This window comes from Amblyomma maculatum, chromosome 8 (genome assembly GCF_055883805.1).
Source record: "Amblyomma maculatum isolate TAMU_Amacu chromosome 8, ASM5588380v1, whole genome shotgun sequence".
Lineage (NCBI taxonomy): Eukaryota > Metazoa > Arthropoda > Arachnida > Ixodida > Ixodidae > Amblyomma > Amblyomma maculatum.
The window spans coordinates 88,202,874-88,225,403 of record NC_139351.1 but is presented as its reverse complement, the minus strand read 5'-3'; the positions used below and the strand labels follow the sequence as shown (position 1 = coordinate 88,225,403).

General features: G+C 45.7%; 1 protein-coding gene across 1 annotated transcript in view; it reads left to right on the top strand.

Annotated features, from left to right (window-relative positions):
- LOC146181711 (uncharacterized) overlaps nucleotides 1-22,530 on the top strand; it is a 222,109-nt gene that overhangs the window by 65,374 nt on the left and 134,205 nt on the right. Inside the window, exon 2 of the mRNA XM_084575835.1 lies at nucleotides 9,962-10,095. Coding sequence (XP_084431961.1) covers nucleotides 9,962-10,095 — 134 coding nt within the window. The remainder of the gene's footprint in view (nucleotides 1-9,961; nucleotides 10,096-22,530) is intronic.

Below are 22,530 nucleotides of genomic sequence, written 5' to 3'. Positions count from 1 at the left end.
ATAGCGTCTACCCTTATGCGGCCGCCATACGTCTACAAGGAAAGTTACACGTTTGTTACAAACTTCGCAGTTGAAGACGAATAACTAGTCATTTACTGCAAACCTACTCCATTTGCTCCACGGGTTACTCCAAAAATTATGTCAGAATACAGTGCAAGAACATAAAATTGAATCCGGAACAGTATAATGTAATAAAGGGTAGTACAACTAACTAGAATGCAATAAGCTATAACTGGTTACACTCAACGAGCAACTCCGTTCCAAAATGAATGCACCCCAGACGAAGTTTTTCAGTTTTGGTGTACGCTCTTTACATGCAAGCGTTGTTTTCGGATGCACAAGGGCAGTTAGTATATGACTGCTAGTGCACAAGGTCGCGGGTTAGCTTCACGGTTGTAGTCGCGATGCTTATGTAAGGGCGAAACGAAGAAACGAATGCTTGCTATGTTTGCTAGGATTTTAGCATACTATTATCGCTCAAGAGGAAAGTATACAACAGTTGCATCTTACCTGTACTCACTTAAGGGGCTGAAACGTGGAGGCTAACCACGAGGGTTCTACTTAAGTTGAGGACAACGCAGAGGGCTATGGAACAAAAATGGTAGGGGTAACATTAAGAGATAGGAAGCGTGCACAGTGGGTCAGAGAAATAACTCAAGTTACCGACATTCTAGTGGAAATTAAGAAGAAGAAATGGGCATGGGCAGGACATTTAGTGCGAAGAGAGGATAACCGATGGTCGCTGAGGGTAACAAACTGGATTCCAAGGGAAGGAAAGCGTAGCAGGGTGTGGCAGAAAATTAGGTGGGCGGATGAGGTTAAGAAGTTCGCAGGGGTCAAGTGGCTGCAGCTAGCACAGAACCGGGTTAAGTGGAGAAATATGGGAGAGGCCTTCACTCTGCAGTGGGTATAGTCAAGCTGATCATGATGAGGAGCTTCAGGAGGTCGAAATTGTGCTAGTGTGATGGCCCGGTCATAATGCCCTTTTTAGGGTGGAGGGCAGGAATCACACACAAAATAGGGCCAGTAACAGATTTAATCAGAGCTGGATGCCCCCGCTCCCCCGATGGTCTTGAGGCTGCGTCTGGACGCCACTGCGGTGATCCGGTGCTTGAGGTGTGAGATGATGGCCATAGCTGCAGGCAGCGCTGATGATGACGGTTAACACGGCGAGCTCAACATGCGCGCCAGCAGGACATGTAAACCGACTTCGTATTTTCAGGCAGTCGTCCCTCGGGAGACGAGGCTGGGTCGACCAGTTGTAGCGCGTCCCTCGTTCCTCTGTCGCTTTCCTTGTAACCTCGGGTCCTTTCTCTTGCCACTCTTGCCATCCTCGCAACAGAGTCCGCGTAGCCGTCATTAGCGGGTGGCCCCCGCCTTTCAGCGTGTCGCTCAGCGACCCTTCTTCGCATCCGGTTTTCGAACAAAGGCGACACGAGCAGGCGAAATTGTGGAGAGGTCGGTGGCTCCCAGATCACCGCACAACCCGAATGCCAAGCTCCGGCACAGGCAATTAGCTATCACACTTGTTCAGAGAGAGAGAGAGAGAGAGAGAGAGAGAGAGAGAGACTCTTTAATGGAAAAGCAGAGAATTTTGCCGGCGTTTTGATTTCGCTGGCATGCTACTCTATGTATGTAGGGGAATTCAGGAGGGAAAGATTGAAAAACGAAGGGTGAGGGAAATAATAGAATTGAAGGGGGAGATAAAACACGGCCATTAATTACGTGTTAAGGTGCTTCGTGGAGTAATGATATAAAATCAAATAATGAAATGCATGTTCCGACAAATGTGCTTATAGAGTTCACAGCTTGCAAAATGCCTGAGGGAAACATGCGAGGTGAATTTAGAGTTTGTCAAGGAGTCCAATGTTTTTCAAATATGTAAATAAAAGTTCTTCTCGAGTCTCTGTTGCCGAGGGCAGGCTAAGGGGCCTAGAACACTGTTCATTGTTAAAAGCAGTGGGGAGAGCTTCTCCATGCTGTGTTCATAGTTTTCGCACGCTAAAATGGAATAAGCATTTAGTTGAATCTGGCGTTGTTTTCTTTCGAGATTGTCTAGAGCACAGGCAAGAAGTCATGTTTATGAAAACTTGTGCATAATTAGCGCAGTGAATTTGTAACACCAGTACGTTTATAAATTACCATCAGAATACAAAAAATCTACAGTGCTCGCTATGGAGAGAACGCAGTTCGTAGCAATCACATCCAATTAGATCTGTCAATAAAATTGCATGTTATCGCTCATGTTACGTATGCTTATGTTTATCTGACAACACGAGGCGTATTTGGTGCTAAAAAAATTGCAACAAAAACATTAACCCTCCTCGATCTGAACTCATGACACCAGCATCGAAAAGACCGTTTAGCGCCATCGTGAAGGGAATGGTGGTGTCGCCAAGCCTCTGAGGTAAGCGAAAAAAACGACTGTCGACTCGCTACATTTAAGTTCTCAGATCATACCCGGCTAGTTGCACTTGTATTTCGTTTTATTTTTTATTGCGTAAGCAATACTACACCAGGTTTTAGCCCGTCGCGTAAACCCGGCCGGTAGCCACGTTTGAACTTGAGAGAGATGGGGCCCCTCTTCAAGCCGTAGGGTAAACCCGGTCGGTAGTCACGCCGTGCCGCAGGAGAAGAAGAAGAAGAAGAAAAAGAAAAAAAGAGAAAGAAAAATAAAAAGAAAAAGGAAAAGGAAAAGAAAAAGAGAAAGGAAAAGGAAAAAGGAGAAGAAGAAGAAGTAGAAGTAGAAGTAGAAGAAGAAGGAGAAGTAGAAGAAGAAAGAAAGAAAGAAAGAAAGAAAGAAAGAAAGAAAGAAAGAAAGAAAGAACAGAAAGAGAAGCTACGTCGGATATGCTTACGCAATTTACCGGGTTTAACTAAAGCTAAACCCCAGCTAATTTGCGCAGTTCATTACTCACTCAAAAAGCACACAAAAAGTGGTGTTCATTTTTTTCTCCTTTTTTCTAGCCTATACAACCACGCATCTCCCTTAACTTAGCGTCATTATCGTTATAATCTGTATGTTCAAACGGTACAATCCAACTACAATTTGTCCCTAGTGCCTCTTTACTCATACTTTATTGTCATTTTAAATAATACGCGCGCGTTGCCAACCACGTAGCGTGACACATATAGCACTTAGACGAAATTATCAACGATTACAATGCCTGCTTATATATTTGTTATGTGGAGTTCTGGTAATGAGGCGTTTGGAGAGACGCCGTAGCGGTAAACTCCAGATTAAATTTTGACCTCATGAGTTCACCGACGTGCACTTGCTTTATACAGGACAAGGGAATTTATTTTTGCCGCTCCCGCTCACCGATCTGAGAGTGCCGTTGCCGGTATTCAGTGCTGCGTTCTCGAATTCGGCAGACGAAACTCCTGCACCAGTATTATATAGTACTGTGACGTAGCCTGCTGTAGTATCGAAAGAATCCAGTTCATCAATACTGTTTCGTATCAATGCTGTTTTTGAATATTTTTTTTTTGCGTGCATGGATCGGCACGTATGCAATGACGCTGTACTGCCCAGCTCCGTTCACAAGCATGTATGCTTAAACGGGCTGGTTATTATTTTGTAAATTTGTTGCCGAAAATTATTATTATTATTATTATTATTATTATTATTATTATTATTATTATTATTATTATTATTATTATTATTATTATTATTATTATTATCAGTTGCCTGCTTGGTTGAGAGTTTACAGGTGCGTGCTAGATGGACAGAGAGCTTTCCTGACAGTGCGCCAGACAACCCAATCGAATCCACTTCAGCCCAGTCTGATTCAGTATATGTCTGCTCAGAGTATGGGGGCAGGGGGCGAGAGCGTTTGGTTTTTACCCGCAGCAACAAGCCTCTCCATGTGCCCCGCATGAAGGCCTGCTGCCTTTCGCACTCTCTGAAACAGGCTTTGTGATGAGCAAGAACTCTTCCTCATGAGCGTCCATGGAAAAACGAGAGATAACATCCGGCGTCAGGGCGACGGCATGCTGCGTATCCCAGGGGCCCTCTTCACCATCAAGGGCCATTAAAGTAGCGAGCTGTGTGACCTGTGCGTCGCGCATGTTTACGCTTTACTGCCTCGCGACACGTCAACACGTGGTTACGTGCAGCAGTTAATCCCCCCCCCCCCCCCCTCCTGGCTTTGCGTTAGTTACGGGCGTTAGAGTACGCCCGTAAGGGCGTACTCACGCGGCCCCCGGCTATAACGCATAGATGGGGCCCCCTTCACAATATAGGACTGCCCTCGAGGTTTATTAAATGTCACTTGGGCAGAGGAGTCATAATCACACTTCTAATGCTGCAAACAGAAACAGTATGGGTATTTTATGGTGTACAAACCCAACGAGATGCTAAAACCTATATGTAGGCTCGATATTTCCAATGACAGTGCCGATTCAGCCAATTTTAGGTCTGCTCGCTTTCGATGTATACTGCCTCGAACTCAGTCCCATTCTCCACACTCTTCTAGGCTATTTTCAAAGAGAACAAGATAAATTTTATCCCTTAATTTCTTTAAATATGTTTGTAACGGGGCACGCATTTTTTGCAGGTAAGATAAGTTAGGACTTGAGAAAAATTGGGGCCCTCTACTTTTATTTTGTAGGGGCGATAAGCACAAAGGCTTAACCATAATTCTTAGCCACTATCTTCATCAGAATCCTTCTTTGGCCTCCCTGCAATTGCAGAACAACACGTGTTAGGTAGAAGCCATCGAATCACACAAGAGGGCAGTGATGATCAAGTGAAAATGTAAATGGGAGAGATGAATGAGCACGAATTTCGTCCTAGTACACTTGAGAGGACACTTTTTCTTTTTGCAGGAGATAAGTTTTTTTTTTTTTTTTTTCTGGCAGCTGGTTTAGTTTTTGTTAGTTATAGCTTTCGTGTGCCAGCCTCTGAAACCAGCCTAAAAATTTTAGCACTCTTTTAGCCGCGAATTTATTCGTCTAGCTTTAGTTTGGCACGACTCAATATCCTTACCAAGAGAATGGTTTAGTTTTTTATTAGAGTAGAGGAGGTATAATTATCGCCTTTAGTGCAACTTTGTCTGAGGAGATGAATTCGATGAAGACGACGATACCAGAAGAGTAGCGTGAATTATTTTAGGGTACAATGAGTGAAAGAAGATGGCTACACGGCATGAAAGCACTGAATAAGGGTAGAGGGGCGGGCGGGGGTGAAGCCTCAGTTCGCAAGTCGAGCCAGTGAAGACAAGTCTGTTTGTCAAACGTTGGTTCGACTTGCAAAATTGAGCCTCCCCCCCCCCCCCCCCCCCCCTTGCTGTTCTGTCCTTGTTTAGTGAAGTTTTTCAGCGACACTAATTCATCATAAGTTATATATCATACAGTCAAAGTCAAAATCATGTGTTCGATTCTTACACATGCACTGCATTCTGACCAATCTCCCACTGTGGGCATGTGCCGTATGCAGTGAGGCGGGAAAGAGAAGACTGGCAGGTTCGAATGTCAAAAAGATGAAATTTCTTATCTCAGTACTGTCAATGGAATCTAAGAAAATGTAATCACCCCCTGGTCGTGACCAGTCCCCCTTGAGGGTATGTACCATTTTTATGAGGGCAACAACAATAACGACAACAACGACAACGACGACAACAATAACAAAACAACAAGAACAAGTTGGCTATACATATGACGCCGTAAATGGCCACTGCGTTTGACTGTGGTGAGCATTGTTTTTTTTTTTTGAATAGTTGTTCGAAGGAGGCTTTCAGCCACCCAGGTGAAATAGAAGAATGCGGGTAGAATTGCCTGTGGGTTAAAATTAAATATGACAGATGTCATATATGTGGTGCCTACGCTGGCACACACACATAATACACCCGCCCGTGTGGCTCGCAGTGACCACGCTACCTTCAGCGCAGATTCTTACCATCTATGTATCCTATTCTTTGGAGAGCTGGGCCGTTCTGCGGCACATGGTCCGGTACCGTGCCCTCAGCTCGTTGCCCATATCACCTACGTGCTGGGCGATATAAGCTGCTACTCATCGACTGAGACAATAATCCTTACGTGGGTCAAATAATAAATGGATTTTGTGTCTCCTAAAATTGTAAAATACCTATCTGCCCTCCACGGAAATACGAAAAGGAACTACTTCCTGCGCGCACGTTGCAGATGCCAACGCTTTTCAGTGATTGTTTCGTTTTGTAAAGCAGGCTTTACTGCATTATTAAACATAATGCAAGAAAGCCAACACTAAAGTTGAAGGATAGCACTCTTCCGCAGTGCTATCCGCAGCACTCTTCCGCATGGATGATACCACGAGATCAGTTAAATGAATCTATTTTTCACGCTCTGATATTATTAATTTCATGTGAGCGACTGTGTTTGGTTAATTGTGCCTGTGCTGGAATGGCACCTGATTACTGTGAGCAGTCTTGAGTGATTCCCGAGTTGCGGCACTCGACCGCGTCGGCCTGCTGAACGCGTACGGCAGTTTCGATTTCTATGAACGCTGATTGACTTTTGACTGCTACCTCGCCGGACGTTCTTCAAATACTCTTTTATGCGTGCAGTGAACAGTATTACGGCCTATATAATGTATTTGTCATCTGTTTCTTACTGTGATTGCTCCCTTCAAGCTTGTTGCCCTGGTAAAAAATATAACAAGCTTAACGCAAAAGCAAGATGTGGAGCTTCTCGGTATATGACGCATATTAACATACACGAACTATCCAAGCTTTACAGACAAATTAAAATGGTGCATAAGGTTGAATACAAGTGTCTTCATATGCGTCTCAGCAAAATGAAGCCCTTGAGTTGGCCTCTGTTTATCCATCTGTGTGCATCATGTTTTCTTTCGGCGTGCTAAGTATACATAACTGCAAGAACAGTCATAATGTTTCTAACAAGCGAGGTCGAAAAGAGTACCCGTTGGTTTCCGGGAATTCTTAACTTGATTAGGCGCTGAGTGAGTCAGGTGGGCGTAATAGGCACGTTACGATCGCAATTTGAACGCCGCCTAACGTATTGAGAGCACTACTCGTTAACTTTTAGTTGAGACATGACCAGTGAGGCCGTCAAGCCTTCGGCTGGAGGAGGCTCTCAACAGGTTCAGCCCTGCTTGTCAAACGCCAGGTCAGACCCTTCCGTGCGTTCCAAATTCGTGACCGGAAAGCGAGCGCGCCGTTGGTTTAGCGGTGAAAAGAAGATAGAGCATTTCTTCAATAGCCAGAGAGAAAATAAAGCCCAGTTGAGTGAGAGGGGATCGTTAGGTAGCGGTCATGCCGTGGAGGAAAGGTACGGCCGGAAACTCTGTCACTGTAGGAGGGAGGCCAAAAGGCAAAACAGAGGGGAGCGCATGTAAGTAGGGCAACCGCAGAAACAGCGATAAAAAAGTAATAACAAAGAGCAGGACAGAGGGAGTAAAGAGGGCAGAGGGGGTCGAAAAGGGTGGTGGCTTTGTCGCGTAACTCCACCTCTTTGCGGCCTGAGTCGAGCCCGAGGTCAGTGTGTTGCCGCCGCCTCGCTTCCCTTCCAGTGTTGGAGGCACTCATTACATCAGTCAAGCGTCTTTTACTCTTTATTTCAACGCGGCTCATGAACGGGCTCATTGCGGGCTCTTGGAAATGGGGGGTAGTTGCGATCTGACGGAGTGGACGGACTACGATTTTCACAACTTTTTTTTTTTTATTAAACTGCTGGCTCTTAAATTCCAATGTGGTCTACGCTTGTTACCATGAGTGCTCTTACGATTATAGAAGGTGTACTAGTTAGTATATTCAGCTGTCCGGTTATTTGCCCGACATCTGTCCTGGCATTAAAGAATTGCGCTTTTAATCACTTTCGCATTTCATTGGCTTGATCGGTATGAATTAGTCTTTTTTATCACAATCAAACAGTAAAAAGAGTTTGTTATATTTCTTATTGCAGATGCATACGAAAAGCGAGGACTCTTTTTGGATGTAATGGATATAGTTTGCACTTGTTGAACTTTGTTTCACGTTGATTTTACAGAAGCATGGCTTTTTGGAATGAAGTGTGAGAACGATACAACAGCTGAAAATAATAAAGCCTCAGATAAAGACTGTTAAAAACTACTGTGGCCCTTCGTCGATGGCTTTATCACCCCCCCTATCAGCATTATTATTATAAATAGCATAAAAGTTAACAGGATCCCTCTACATAATACCTTCTTGTCATATATGACATTATTCTTATTCATTCCATGCTAACATAAGGATACGTCTTTTCTGAATAATCACGTTGCTATTATAAAACATTATACGCTAAAACAGGTCACTGTTGATGTCAGGGCAGCTTTTATTGACGCTAAATGGTAGTTGACATGGCCTATTATCATTATTCTTTTCTTTCTTCTCATCGTTATCATTATCACTGGGATCCCTCTGAACACATTCAGTGCGGGGACAATCGCATGCAGCTGTCCTTAAAATAACCCGATCTTAAAGCATGTGTAGCCACCCTGCAGCAGAAAACTTTCTTACGTACTTGCTCCCCTTATACCACTACCGCCTCTGACTGTCTGCTGTGGGTACGTGTCCGTTTGGGTTTTCTGAGTACACGTCTGTTGCTCCAATATTAATCGTTTTTGTGCTATGCACTGTACATGACAGCCAAACCAGTGCTCTCTCGAATTTCTGCTCAGACATCATTAACTCAACATAGTCTTCATGACGTATTCAAAACAATGACACCTTGTATCTGTCTTTCAATACACTCTGGGGGAAGAAAAGTCCTTCTCGATTGTGTGAAAATAAACAGAGCGAAGTTGATACTTGCTCCTCTGTTGAGGTAACTTCATTATAGTGTTACATACCTGTATGTCCACGCTGATTTGAGGAAGCCGGGGTATATTTCCAAAAACTTTTTTCACCGGAAATACTGATGTGTGCGTCTAATAGCTCCAGATTAATATTGCCTTACACGCGCGCCAATCAAAATGTTATTTACTGCATAGTTTAGTCACTCACGTTCTGACAAGCCGCTCCTGTGATCAACATTGTTGAAAATGGGACGGTCACCTCTAAAGAATCCGCCTGTGCAACTTTCTATTTTACGCTATTTTTAAATAAAACAGCACGCTGGAGTCAGAAGTCAGACTAAGTTTCTTGTACAAAGTCTGAGTTCCAAAGTCCGCTGTCGGAAACTCTTAGAAATTTTATTTTATGGCCGGAAGACTGCCTCTAACGAAAACTCTATTACGACATCAATGTTGCGGTATGTCCAAAGCTTCACGCTTTCTTCGAACGGTAACCTCCGCGCAAGGTTTTGGAATTCCCCCCACGGTTTCCCGGGAGGTGCTAATCGGGAGCACTCCCGCTCTGACGCAAGACTCCGAGCACATCGCACCGTTCTCGAAAGGGGCGACCACGCTCGTGCGATGTCACGTACTCCTGTGTGTCTCCCGGACAACGGCCCGTTTGCCGCCGCATCGACCAGGCAGGAGAGAGTGGGAGAGGAGGGAAGGAGAAGTAACACAGGCACCGTACATCGCGGCGCAAAACTCGAAACTCTCACTTCGCTCGCTCCCCCCATCGACATCGTTGCGAGGCCCTTCTTTAAACAGAAGTAGTGACGACCAAGTGGCCCCCCACGCCTCCTCCTTCCACTGACCAAAGCTTCGTCTTTCGTCTGCTCGCGCCATACATCTTCTGCTGCTATATATACTTGGCCTGTTTGCGTGATCTTCTGCGTGGCGTCGCGCGGCACGGGTCTTGGCTCATCTTGACTTGGCAACAATCGGCCGGCCAGCGGTCGAGCGGCAGACAGCGCTGAAGAACATGCGGGCATCGTGCCTCCCGTCGAAGAAAGAGAACACCGTGTTTTCCCGGGGCAAACTATAAGCCGCCCCCTTGGGCGCGGGTGCGGCATGATTAGTTTACGATGTTCGACTTCTCGGCGGCACCACCGTGACTTGCTTGCCAGCGGCGACGAAGCGGTGCTTTTGTTGTTTATGCCGGCACTGCAGGAATCGCTGTGTCCGTCGCGTGCAAGGTGAAGCTCTGGGTACAGTGTCAACAAGCCATGGATCAATCAACTGAGGACCGAGAGAGCAGCCGCAAGAGTGCCGCGCCTCCTCTTAGCAGGCCGCCTTCTGAGCAGGTAAGGAGGAATTGCTATTGTATCAACCCCGGACTACTTTTTCCTGCCTTTGCCGGCCCGCCCGCTTGCTCGCTAGTGCATGGCACGTGGGCGCGCTGTGTTTTGTGCAATGAGCACGACCTTTATTTGCGCGGGAAGTACTTTGCTGGCATTGAGCCATTTTCACTGCCGGTTTCGAAAGGAAGCTTCGGTGTGAAGTTCGGATACGTACGCAGAGAGAACAGACTGGGAAACTTGATGCGGGTAGCTCAGACTTGAACTTTGTGAGTGCCCTGGAAATTAAAGTTGAGGAAGTTTCATTTTTGGTTTGCTTTTGAAGGCAATACGCGAGTGTCGTCTAGGGAGAACGAATTAAGAGACGAAAAGAAACGGCACGTGTTGTTTTTCATGTTGTGGTTCTATTCTTAGGGGGAAAATCGCGATACTTTTTACACCTCCCTAAAAGAAAAGCGTACAAGGAAAACAAGGAGATGCTTTGGTTTAGGCACGCTCTAAGATTTGGTCTGTCCTTTTGAAGCTGACTGGAAACACTTTACATGGTAATGTTGGTTGACTCTTTGCAGATGCATATTTTGGTAATATATACTGCTAATTAATCGATACAATCAAGGATAGTCTGATGCAGGTACCCAGGTGCGAAGTTTTGTGTACGTATAATGACCGTGCTCTCACTTTAAATAATTACACGGAGCATGCCGATCTCGAGAGAAAAAAAAAACACGTTTAATTTTTGCGTGAAGCAGCAAAGGGCAAGCTGCTGGAAACCGGTGGTCTTGGCATAATGAATATAAAAGCTGAACATTTTGCAATGGGGTAAAGTACCTAATTATGTTAGCATTACACATACATTAGTAATTAGCAATGGGTAACTCATGACAATGGCGTGATATGCCCCTCTGCTGCTTAATACATTGTTATAGTTGCGGCAATATTTATTCTGCGAGAAAAAAAAAAAAAAAAGCTCAGAAGCCGACAAAGGCGACCATGCCAGATCAATACATCAAGTGACCTGCGATTAAAATAGTCGCCAAACAAAGCAAAGAAAACAGGACTAATCAATGATTCGGAACGTGTAAATAATTCACCGTGTCCGTAATAATGATTGCGGTAATTTCTGAGGCATATCTAATAGCATGATGGCGAAATGGGCACTAGCAACCCTGAAAACAATTACAATGGCTGTCCCACACTCGTTGTTGCACGGAATAAGACTTGAAAACTGGGTTTTGTTTATAAGTTTATAAGTGTAAGTTTTGCTGGACAGCAAAAAGGGTTTCTAGTCTTCAGTGGTAGCCTTCCTAGAACGGACGCAAGGGGAAATCTCCGTACGTATATCTGTTATAAGTGGTGCTGGAGGTAGAGCTTTAAAGTGGCGAGCACGTTATTTAAACCATAAAACCATAAAAAGGAAACCTAATAAATTTAGTGAACTGAAACATTATGCGTTCACGCAGTGAGTTCAAATATGGATGTTCTCAGTGCATTGACATTTTAATTTATTCCTTTTGGGATTGACATGAGTATTATCTGTAGATAAGCGCTATTTAGGATTTAGGCGACATCAAGGAAATAAGGTGGAAAAAACTGAAATGCAATAAAACTAATTGCAGTGAGTAGTTAAGCACTAACTAATCGCTTCAAGTGCAATCTTGACCACGGCGCGGTCAAACCATGTCATTTCTCTCCATTCTCTCTTCCGCTCTCTCACTATGCAGTTACCGTTCAATTAAGAAATTTCCGGTGCGTGTCAGCTCGCTCGAGCCCGCTCGTATAAAGCAGATGGCAAAGCGAACAGTAGGCAATAATGTGACGCACGCTGCATAGTCCGCAGTGCTTCTCTGCAAGGCCGCCCGGCGGTGTGGGCAAGGCAGCTCGTCAGTCTAATGACTCGCTCCGTCTCCTCCATATTCATGCAAGCCATGCCCACGCCTATTTCATCTCTGTACCTGGACTCATCTCCATCTTTTTACGCTTTTGTTGGCGCTGAGTTTCCAGGTCCTCTTTATCTCACGTAATAGGCAGTTCAGCAAAAAAGAATCTAATAGTTGAGGGCTAGCGTGTGGGAAGAAGGGGCGGCGAGAAAACCTTGAGGAAAACTTCGTGCGCGTGCGGTCTGGCCTGCGCCGGGCCCGGCCGGTATTCGGGTCACTGGGGCGCACCTATAGCAGAACAGAAGCCGCAGCACTGTCGGCACTAGGGACGCCAGCGGTAGTCTCCGTAGAGTGGACACGTGTCGGGAATGGTGGGGCGGGGGTGATGGGGACGGCGGCTCCCCCGTGGGAGTTGTACCTTCTTTCTGATCACCAGCGTTGAGACGTGCGACTCCAATATTTAATGATACTTCTAGAATCTGGACGGTAGCACCTGCTCTTTTTGTTTCTGTTACATTGTCCAGTTTTTCATTTCTTTGCGTTACTGTATTAGTTCTACTTTCATTCCATATAATTTAAATTAGAACTTTTGGTGAGCACAAATTCCCTTATGTTAGATTCACTGCTACAAACTGTCACAGATCTATCGGTTTGCTCGGTGCACCGGCCTACGTCTCCAGGCAAGCATACACGGGCCATTTCGCCTGTTCATTTTGTTACAATACTCGAGAGGAAGAGTAGTACAATATGTTGGAGCAAAAAATTCGTTATCAATTGAAATAAAATAGGCTATATAAGAGTGATGTCATGTGTAACGTTAAGAGATAGAAAGCTCGCAGAGTGGGTGAGAGAAATAAGTCGAGTTAATGACATTCTAGTGAAAATCAGGAAGAAGAAATGGGCATGGGCAGGGCAAGTAGTGCAAAGAGAGGATGGTCTCTAAAAATAACAAATTGGATTCCATGACCGGGAAAGCGTAGTAGAAGACGATAGAAAATTAGGTGGGCGAATGAGGTCAGGAAGTTCGCAGGGGTCAAGTGAATGTAGCTAGCATAGGACGGAGCTAACCGGAGGAATATAGAAATACTGATCAGCTGCATGCCATAAGAATTTTGTAACATGACGAAGCGTTAGTCAACCAAGTTTTGATAATTCCGTATACTGGACGTACAGTTGGCCGCTTTTTAAAATGGTATCACGGAGCGCCTAGATGAAGCTGAGCGAAAACTGAGAGAGCAAGCAAGCATGCAGGGGGTATAGTCCGGCTGATGATGATGATATAAGAACGGGAGCTCTGGGTAAAGCGACCTATTTCTGATATCTCAGTGATGGTATAGTTTATGTGCTACTTAGTAAACTGATCTACATTTTATTGCTTCAACTGGATTTCTTGAACACCTTTATTAGCTATTGGTTGAGATATTTATGTAGCGCAATTTTGTGGTCTGTTGCGTGTTGCTGAGTATTTAGTGACGTTTTCGGCTTAAGTGACTAAATTAAAAAAAAATATAAAAAATAAACTCCTAATGAATATATTTACCTCGAAGCCTTACTGAGTAAGAATATTGAGCGCACGATTTTTATTTCGTAGCTTCCGACTCATAAGAACGGTTGTATTAAATATAAAACACATAAACGTTTCTTCATGAATGGATACCCTTAGTGTCTGATGAACATTCCTAACTAGTCGTGGAAATAGCGACGTTTGCAGGTCACCAAACTCTCTTCCACCTTTGACTGAAGCTTTACGGTTGCCTTTTAATAATGTACCTTAGGTCAAAAAATTTGATCATCATCAGAATAATTCAATATTTCAAACCTTTCTCCCCGCATTAAAAACGTTGACGCGTCTATTTCCTTCGCTTTTTTTTTCTGCATTTTTTTCTGGCTCATAACAGCGTTTAACTCCGCCTCTTACCGCCCCCACAGTCACTCTTGCCATTTCGATTTTTCCCTCTCCTAGTATTGCTCGGCCTTTACAGTCCTGTCATCCTGTCCACGAATAATTTTTTTTGTTATATTTGCTTCTATTGTCAAGAATCGCGATCATCCGACAGTCGCTTTTCAGCCTTCCCCGCCCCGTTCATTAATGATTGCACTGTGCACCTACGCTGGCTGTTGGACGTTCGGCGAATTGGGAAAGCGGGAAGGTAAGGTAGATGGAAAGAAGGTCGCCTAATTGGAAACACTGATGCTATACCGCTCACAAGGCCGCTCCCAAGGTCACGTCGCACCGCATCGGCATAGCTGTCAATACTGATCTGCTTTTTTTTTTTATCTATGCAAGATATGGCCGCGTCCTTCGCCACGCCACTTTCAGTTCTGTTTGCTTCTTCTCGCTTTTAACCTGCTGTCGAAAGTGCCTGTCAACACAGTAAACTTTTTTTTTCAGTTGCAGAGGGCGGCGTTACGGGTCGGGTCTTGCGCCACTGCATTGCGACCGCTCTAGCTTTCTTATACATTTAAACAATCGCCACGGGAGACCCTATAACGCTGGTTCAGAGAAAATATTAACCGGCAGTAAAATAAAAGCTCCTAAGTGACCTCTTTCACTGATCAAATGAATCTTAGAAGGGAGGTATTGGATTGTATGACAGCTTGTCAAATGCAACCACACAGCGAAATAAATGTCGAGACACAGTACAAAGTATGACGGGAGAAGGAATTATGCAATTCTCTAGTATTTACAGACTATGACAGGTGCAGTTAAGGTCCTCCCGGATAAGTTGGCGTTCATAATGCAGACCTCTAATGATGTCAAGCTTATCGCCGGCGCAGAACTATAGGAATGCAGCGATTAATTAAATTGCAATGTTCGAACATACAATACTACTTTTCGTATTCATAGTTGAAGTGTGCGCCACTTGATGAAGCGATGAGAGACTCTATTCTTGGTATTGTGCTGAACTATTGAGACAGGCTTATTTCCTAGACCTTGATAAACGTGTCTTCTTGGCCTGAACACCGAGACGTCTGACTCGCGATCCAGATTAGATTTCCTTGTGTAACCACACGTTTGGATAGGCAGGATCGTTAAGCGTTAAGGTGAAGGCGGGGAGGGCCAAAATAGCTGCAAGCCGTAGAATTGTTGTTGTTGTTGTTACGAACTTTATTTTTCCACCGATGTAGGAGGCCCCCTACTCCCCGCCCCCGGCACGCAGGCCTATGGGACGGAGGCCGGGGCCTCCGCGACTAAAGACAGGCGAAGTGACAGTGTTTCTTCGCGGCTTCAGCCGCCAGGCGGACAGCTTGCTGCTGGTTGGCGGGGGACTCGCTCCGCAGTAGCAGTTCCCAGGCTTCTCTACTGTTTATGTTTTCCTTGGCGGCAGGGGAATCAAGGCATTGCCAGATTATGTGATCAAGAGTACCCCTTTCTCCGCAGGTTTCGCATCTATCGTCCGCCTTTTCCTCCACTTGCGTGTGGAAAAGCCAGACGGGACTTGGGAAATTCTCAGCTTGCAGGCGCCGCCAAGCGACGGCCTCCTTGTTAGTTAGCGTTCGGTCCGGTGGTGGCAGGGACCTTCTGCTAAGTCTGTAGTGTTCTAAAATTTCCTTATAAGTTTGCAGCCTCTCGTCCATCCCATCGCAATCAGGCGGCTCTACGGCTGCCCGGAAGTAGAGAGCTCGGGCTAGCTCGTGCGCCGCCTCGTTGCCGGGGACGGACTCGTGCGCGGGGGTCCAAATAATTCGAATCTTTCTTTCAAGTTTTCTTTTCTCTAAAATTTTGGCTGCCTCCGTCGAGACCCTCCCTTTTCCAAAGTTCCAGACAGCTGTTTTGCTGTCACTAATAACTATGCTGGCTTCCGTTCCAACGCAAGCGAGCGCTATTGCAACTTCTTCAGCCGTGTCTACATTTCGGCTTCTAACGGACGCGGCGGCGGCGGGCACGCCGCGGCCGTTGACGACCACAGCCACCGCCGCCCCCGACTTCCCGCTAGCCGCGTCCACGTAGGCGACCTCCCCCGGCTTCATTTTCCCCGCTTTCTTTGCGAGCGTCTCGGCCCTCTTTTGTCTCCTCTCCTTGTTGTACGTAGGGTGCATGTTTTTAGGTAGGGGGGGCACTATTATATATTCGCGACACTCTCGTGGAATGTCTACTTTGTGGCTTGTTCCTCTATCTGACTGCAGTCCCACCCAGCCGAGGATGGTTCTGCCCGTGGTGGTTCTGCTTAATCTTTCTAGTTGCGCCATGCGCACAGCCTCCGCTAGTTCCGTCCAGTTGTTGTGCACCCCCATTTCGAGGAGGCGTTCAGTCGAGGTCGAGATGGGTAGTCCCAGAGCCCTCTTCGCGCATCGTCTGATGAGTGCGTCTATTCTCTGCCTTTCGTCTGATCTAATGTTTAGGAATGGTGTGGCGTAACATATGCGGCTAGTGATGTAAGCCTGCATTAGTTTCAGGAGGCTTCGTTCCTTAAGGCCCCGACCATTTAGTGCGATTCTCGTAGAATTTTCTGTAACATGACGAAACGGCAGTCAACCGAGTTTTGATAGTTCCGCATGCTGGACGTACAGTCGGCCACTTCTTAAAGTTGAGCAAAAATTGAGAGTTAGCGAGCATGCGCACTGATCATTCTGCTAGATCCAGAGTCGTCTGCTTGGTTCTGCATTCTACTTCGTGGGAAGCAGCCCCCGCGAGGCAAATTTTATGGCAGAGTTCTGAGTGCATTTCTTTCCTCGTGTTCTGTTTGCTGCGTGTTTTTATTGCTTTGGTTGAGACATACGTGTAACGTTCTAAACACGAGGCTAGCCTTGATTGTGTTTGCGGGTATCTTCTCAAGGGCGTTTATTTCAACTCAATATGCCGACATTAGAGAAGCCACTGTATAGGCACCCTGCACCCGCTAGGCGCCGCCACCGTAGAGGCTGCATTCAGCGCCCCGCGCGGCCGATTCCTCGTCTCTGACATGAAGGCTCCCTCCGCGTGTCCGCCGGCATATCGTCTGCTAGCGGTGTGCCACTGATTGTAGAGGCGTGGTTTGGACCTGTGGATGGGGTTGCAAAATTCTTTCGAGGCGCAAATATCAGAAAAGGAAAGAAAGTTTTTGAAGCAGGCCATGTACACGAGGTGAAGGAGGTAATTTCGTGCGATGGGGGAGGTCCATGTAAATGCCTGGTGCGTTGTGCAGACCAGGATCAGTGCGCTATCGAAAACCATCAAATTAAAGGTAAGAAATATGTTTATCTGCACGCTTTTAGCATGTTAACTGTTGCGATGCAAGCTTTATGCAATGTAATAACCGACCCAGATTACCGAAGTGTGATAGACAGGAACGGCAACAAAAAAGGGAAGAACAAGCACATGACGTTTTGTAACCTTCTCAGTTCCTTCATCAGCGAGTTATTTGTGGTGCTGATGATGCTGGTTTATTTAAAATAGTCAGAGGAAGTAAAGAAATGCGGCTGGCCGCTGCCGCAACTGGTAACTAATATCTAATATCTTGAGCACCCGACCTGCGGATGGTGGAAAGGGGGCAGGATGCAAGATTGTTGCAGCTTACCTCTTTTTTTACCCCACGATTAGTCATACGCCGGGTCACTGATTGATTAATGGATTTATATGAAGGAAATTGTAGTAACACAGAAATGTGAGCTAGTTGGTAAAATATCCAATAGAAAGGGTAAGGCGCGGTAACTGTCTCACTTGTTTTCTGTGGACACCTCAACCGCGCCGTAAGGGAAGGGAGGAAGGTTGGGGTGAAAGTTGAAAGAGGAGCCGTAGTGGAGGGCTGCGGAGTAATTTCGACCACCTGGCGATCTTTAACGTGCGCTGACATCGCACAGCACACCGAATGTAGCCCGTGCATGTAAGATGGGATGGGAGGGATCTTTGTTACACTTTGTTTCCTTACGTTTGCTATGATTCCAGTAAGGTCTCCTGCGTGAGCGCGGCTCTGTGTCCACAGCAATGTTTTTTTTTATTAAAGCCATTCTTGCGTTGGAATGTCTCGCAGTGTACGGATACCGCTCTGCGATTTCTGCTCGTTTGTGTGACGTCCGCGTTCTGCTGGTTCATGCTTTGGGGGAATATCGCTCTTTTGTAGACTGGGGGATACTCGTGTCGTAGGACGGGTGCCGCTCTTTGTTCTATTTTGTATTTTTTACGAATTGGCTGCTGCACATCTTGGATCTCGCCGGAGGCACCCAATCAGTGACATCTTCGCTGCAGATGTAAACATAAAAACAAATAAGCAACACACTTTGCTACGCGCATGTAGTGAACAATCTACTGCGCCTTTATACAACGTCATCTGCAGAATGCAATGCAGATGCTAAGAAACGTCCTTTTTCTGCATTTTAAGACGTCAGCAAGTGCCTACTTTTACAGCACGATGTGCGTAAACAAAATTGGAGCTTAAACTTACTTTTCTCGGCGAACATGGCGAATCCAACGCTGCCGTCGTTCCGTCTACCAGTGCCGCTTTGGGTTGTACGCTATCGCGTTTTAGAAGCTGTGGTTTTCTTGCACTATAGGTTCGCATCATCCAAATTGCAAGTGAGAAATTTTCTACACAGATCTCTCAAAGCAGCTAACATACGCTTTGACCCACATACCTTGAGCCAACACTTCAAAAATTCTGATGGCACTGTGGAATCTACACTGTAGAATCTACACTGTAGAATCTGCTCTGTGGAATCTACACTGTAGAAATGCGACAGCCTAAGCGTTGCTGGTACACACGGTGCATCACGTTTGCTCGCATATCATTATCAACTAAATGCACAGCCATTATCATTGCTACTGTCATCACTGTCATTATCCCTAATTGCAGCATCATTGTAATCGCTGCTATCATCCTCACTTTAGACAAGGACAGTTATGATGCGCATGTAAAATCTCGGGCGCGGCGCAGTTGGTTAAAGCGTTCTGCTGGCTATATCCGACGGATGGAGGTTACGATTTCCGGTGAAGACAGGACTTTTATTTTTCTGATCACGTCATCAGGATGATTGACAAGTGACACATCAGCGCACAAATCCGACGCATAGATTCCGTGCGCATGTTGGACACTGGATTCCGTTCCATGAACTTAGACAGACTTTCGCCTTACAATTGAAATGCACCTCGGACATCATCATCATCATCATCATCATCATCATCATCATCATCATCATCATCATCATCAGCCTGACTATACCCACTGTAGGACGAAGGCCTCTCCCATATTTCTCCCCTTAACCCGGTTCTGTGCTAGCTGCATCCACTTGACCCCTGCGAACTGCTTAACCTCATCCGCCCACCTAACTTTCTGCCGCCCCCTGCTACGCTTTCCTTCCCTTGGAATACAGTTAGTTGCCCTAAGCGACCATCGGTTATGCTCTCTTCGCACTACATGTCCTGCCCATGCCCATTTCTTCTTCCTAATTTCCACTAGAATGCCGGTAACTTGAGTTATTTCTTTGATCCATTCTGCACGCTTCCTATCTCTTAATGTTACCCCTACCATTTTTCGTTCCATAGCCCTCTGAGTGGTCCTCAACATAAGTAGAACCCTCTTGGTTAGCCTCCACGTTTCAGCCCCATAGGTGAGTACAGGTAAGATGAAACGGTTGTATACTTTCCTCTTTAGCGATACCAGTAAGCTGTTAGTCATAATATGTGAGTGCTTGCCAAATGCGCTCCATGCCAATCTTATTCTTGTTATTTCCTTTTCACCTCGGACGTGAGTTGAGCCTAATGCGCAATGTTTGCGTTAGCCTAATGTAGATTGCGGTATTTTTTAGTTTATTTTTTTAACAAAGTAACCAATTTCGCTTTATTACTGAATTTTTTAAATACTGGCTAAGACCACAAGATTGATATGAAAAGTTGTACACCTTCAGAAACAACTTATTAAACGGGTTCCTGGACGGTGTCTCACATAATCCATTTTGCCGCGTTCAGGTAATGCCCGCGAAATATGAAAAATAAAAGTTACGCTATATAGGTCCCTTGCGCGGTACTATTGTGCTGGTCTCAAGCGTGCGATGAATGCACAAGGTCAGCTGCAGCGTTACTGTTGCTACGGGGAAACGACGAGGCGTAATGACGATCCTGGACGAGTGTTGCCGAAGCGATAAAACGTCCAAGTCTACGAAAAAAAAAAAGAACAAAAAAAAATCGATTCTGATTACACGCAGGAAGGCTCGGCCCTGGATTTCAGTTGCGCTGTCATGCGACGAGAGCACGAGGCCCAGATACCTACAACAGGTATAACGCCGTGCCGCTTCCCCATTATCGTAGTCACGCTGTAGCTGTCCTTGTTCAACTATCGCACGCTTGAGAGCGCCACAATAGAACTCCTCAGGCTCCTCGTCGCGTGATTTTCTTTTATATTCCGTGGTCGTTTTTTCAAAACCCTCCGAAAACTAAACAGAACAAAAAGAAGGGGGCCCCGCCGGGGTGGTGCAGTGGTAAGACGCCCGACTACTGTGCCGGAGTTCCCGGGTTCGAACCCGACCGCGGCGGCTACGTTTCGATGGAGGCGAAACGAAGAGGCGTCGTGTGCTGTGCGATGTCAGCGCACGTTAAAGATCCCCAGGTGGTCGAAATTACTCCGTAGCCCTCCACTACGGCTCCTCTTTCTCTCTTTCCACTTTCATTCCCACCTTCCTCCCTTCCCTTACGGCGCGGTTCGGGTGTCCACAGAGCAAGTGTGACAGTTACTGCGCCTTTCCCTTCCTGTGAACCAATTTAACAAAAAGAAGGGGACTGCATGTGAGAAGTCGTGCAGGAAACAATTTAATAAGTATTTTTTGTGGGTGTGTAGTTCACTTTGTGTAGCTCACTTGTGATGCGCAGGTAATATTGAAAACATTTCGTAATTAAACGCGAGATTAATTTAAGGAATAAAGCAGTCTACTTACTCGACCCTAGTGCCAACATCGCGCATCTTGCTGAATTTGCGTCCAAAATGTCTTAAGTTTTGAAATCTTGGCCCAGGTTACGCGCGACAACCTGTATAGGGTCTTCGCGGAAACCGCATGTTGGTGTACATTGCATGTGGAAAGAAGCAGGGTTTGCGGATCTAGGCAGCTCAGTAACTCTACTGTATGCGCTTTAAGGTCTACGAATGTCTCATACCAAGTAGTTCGCCTCTCAATCATTATTTCAATCAATCAATCAATCAATCAATCAATCAATCAATCAATCAATCAATCAATCAATCAATCAATCAATCAATCAATCAATCAATCAATCAATCAATCAATCAATCAATCAATCAATCAATCAATCAATGGATTGTATTTCCCCCGAATGGTCACCCTGGGCTAAAAGCGGTGCACACATCTTTACCAATACTACCGATACATGGTAGTAGCGAATATAAGAAAAACAAGTTCTCATTTTAGCACATGAAAGGTACACAAAGTAGCATAACGTACTCATTGCAATCTTGCTTAGAGCACCTATGGTGAACGAATTACAGCGCCCCCAGCTTTCCCTCTAGCCGATATTAAGAAGCCCCACGAAGCGCTGTCTGAGAATCAGTCAGGAACTGCTCCTAAATATATTGAAATTATTCAACGAAAATGTACTGAGCAATTTCAGTACCCTGTGGTGTCCATTCAACAAGACATGTATGACCAAAGGGATAATTTAGCCTCAAGTTAGATTAGTATTCTGTATAGTTTCACGGGCTCTGCTGTTAGGCCGGCGTAAATGCATAAAACGGCACTGACATCGTCTAAGCTGTTTTCCTCTCCTGGTGTGTTGGGGCATTTGGAACATTCTCTCACGCGTTGTCTTGCTTAGAGCACGGAAAATTGTCTTGCTCGCTTCTCAATAAAAGGCAGAAGCTTCACATATTTCACTTCAGGGCGTTAATTGCCTGAGAAGAAACCAGATAAGTTGGAAACGACGCTTCTCGTCTCGTGCTAAATTTCCTACGGGACATTGATCTGGATTTGAGAAGATGATAGCACCACTTGACTACTGCGGGTGACTGCGTACATGGCAACGTTCGTTGCTAAGTCTCCGATCTGGGTCTTACTTGTAGACATTTCGTTTTTCGAAATGTCGCTACAGGGAACAGAATTGCCGGCAGATTCCGTTAAGCTAATCACAAAAGTAGCTGGCGACAACCTCACTCTCTACCTTCGCCGTCCAAGGATATGACGCCCTTCTCAACATATCTTGTGACCGGACCTAAAACCGCTTCCACAGCCAATGATCGAGCATAGCAGCCACCGCCTTCTGATGAGAAAAAAAAAAAAAAGGGTTAGGTTCTTCGACGCACAGGTTCTTCCTCCAGAGCCACCCTCATTGCCACCGCTGAACAGCGCGAGTTAAAGTGCCTCTCAACGGAGTTTGTGGAGTAGCATGGGCCGCCTCCAAGCGGTTGTGAGTGCAGCTTTCGAGGACTGGTCATGAATGGTACACGTCCACGAAAAGCGGCGGGAGCCACGTAGGGACAAAAAAGCTGGCAAACGAGCGGGTTAGTTTTATTTTTAAATAGGACAAAGGAACGCGGCATCCAGTCCTTAGTGACGAAATGATGACATCAGCAGGCGCGAGTTTTAAATGTCAGCATTGGCATGATCTTCCTTTCACAGGGGCCGAAGTGAAGATGACACAGGGGTATCT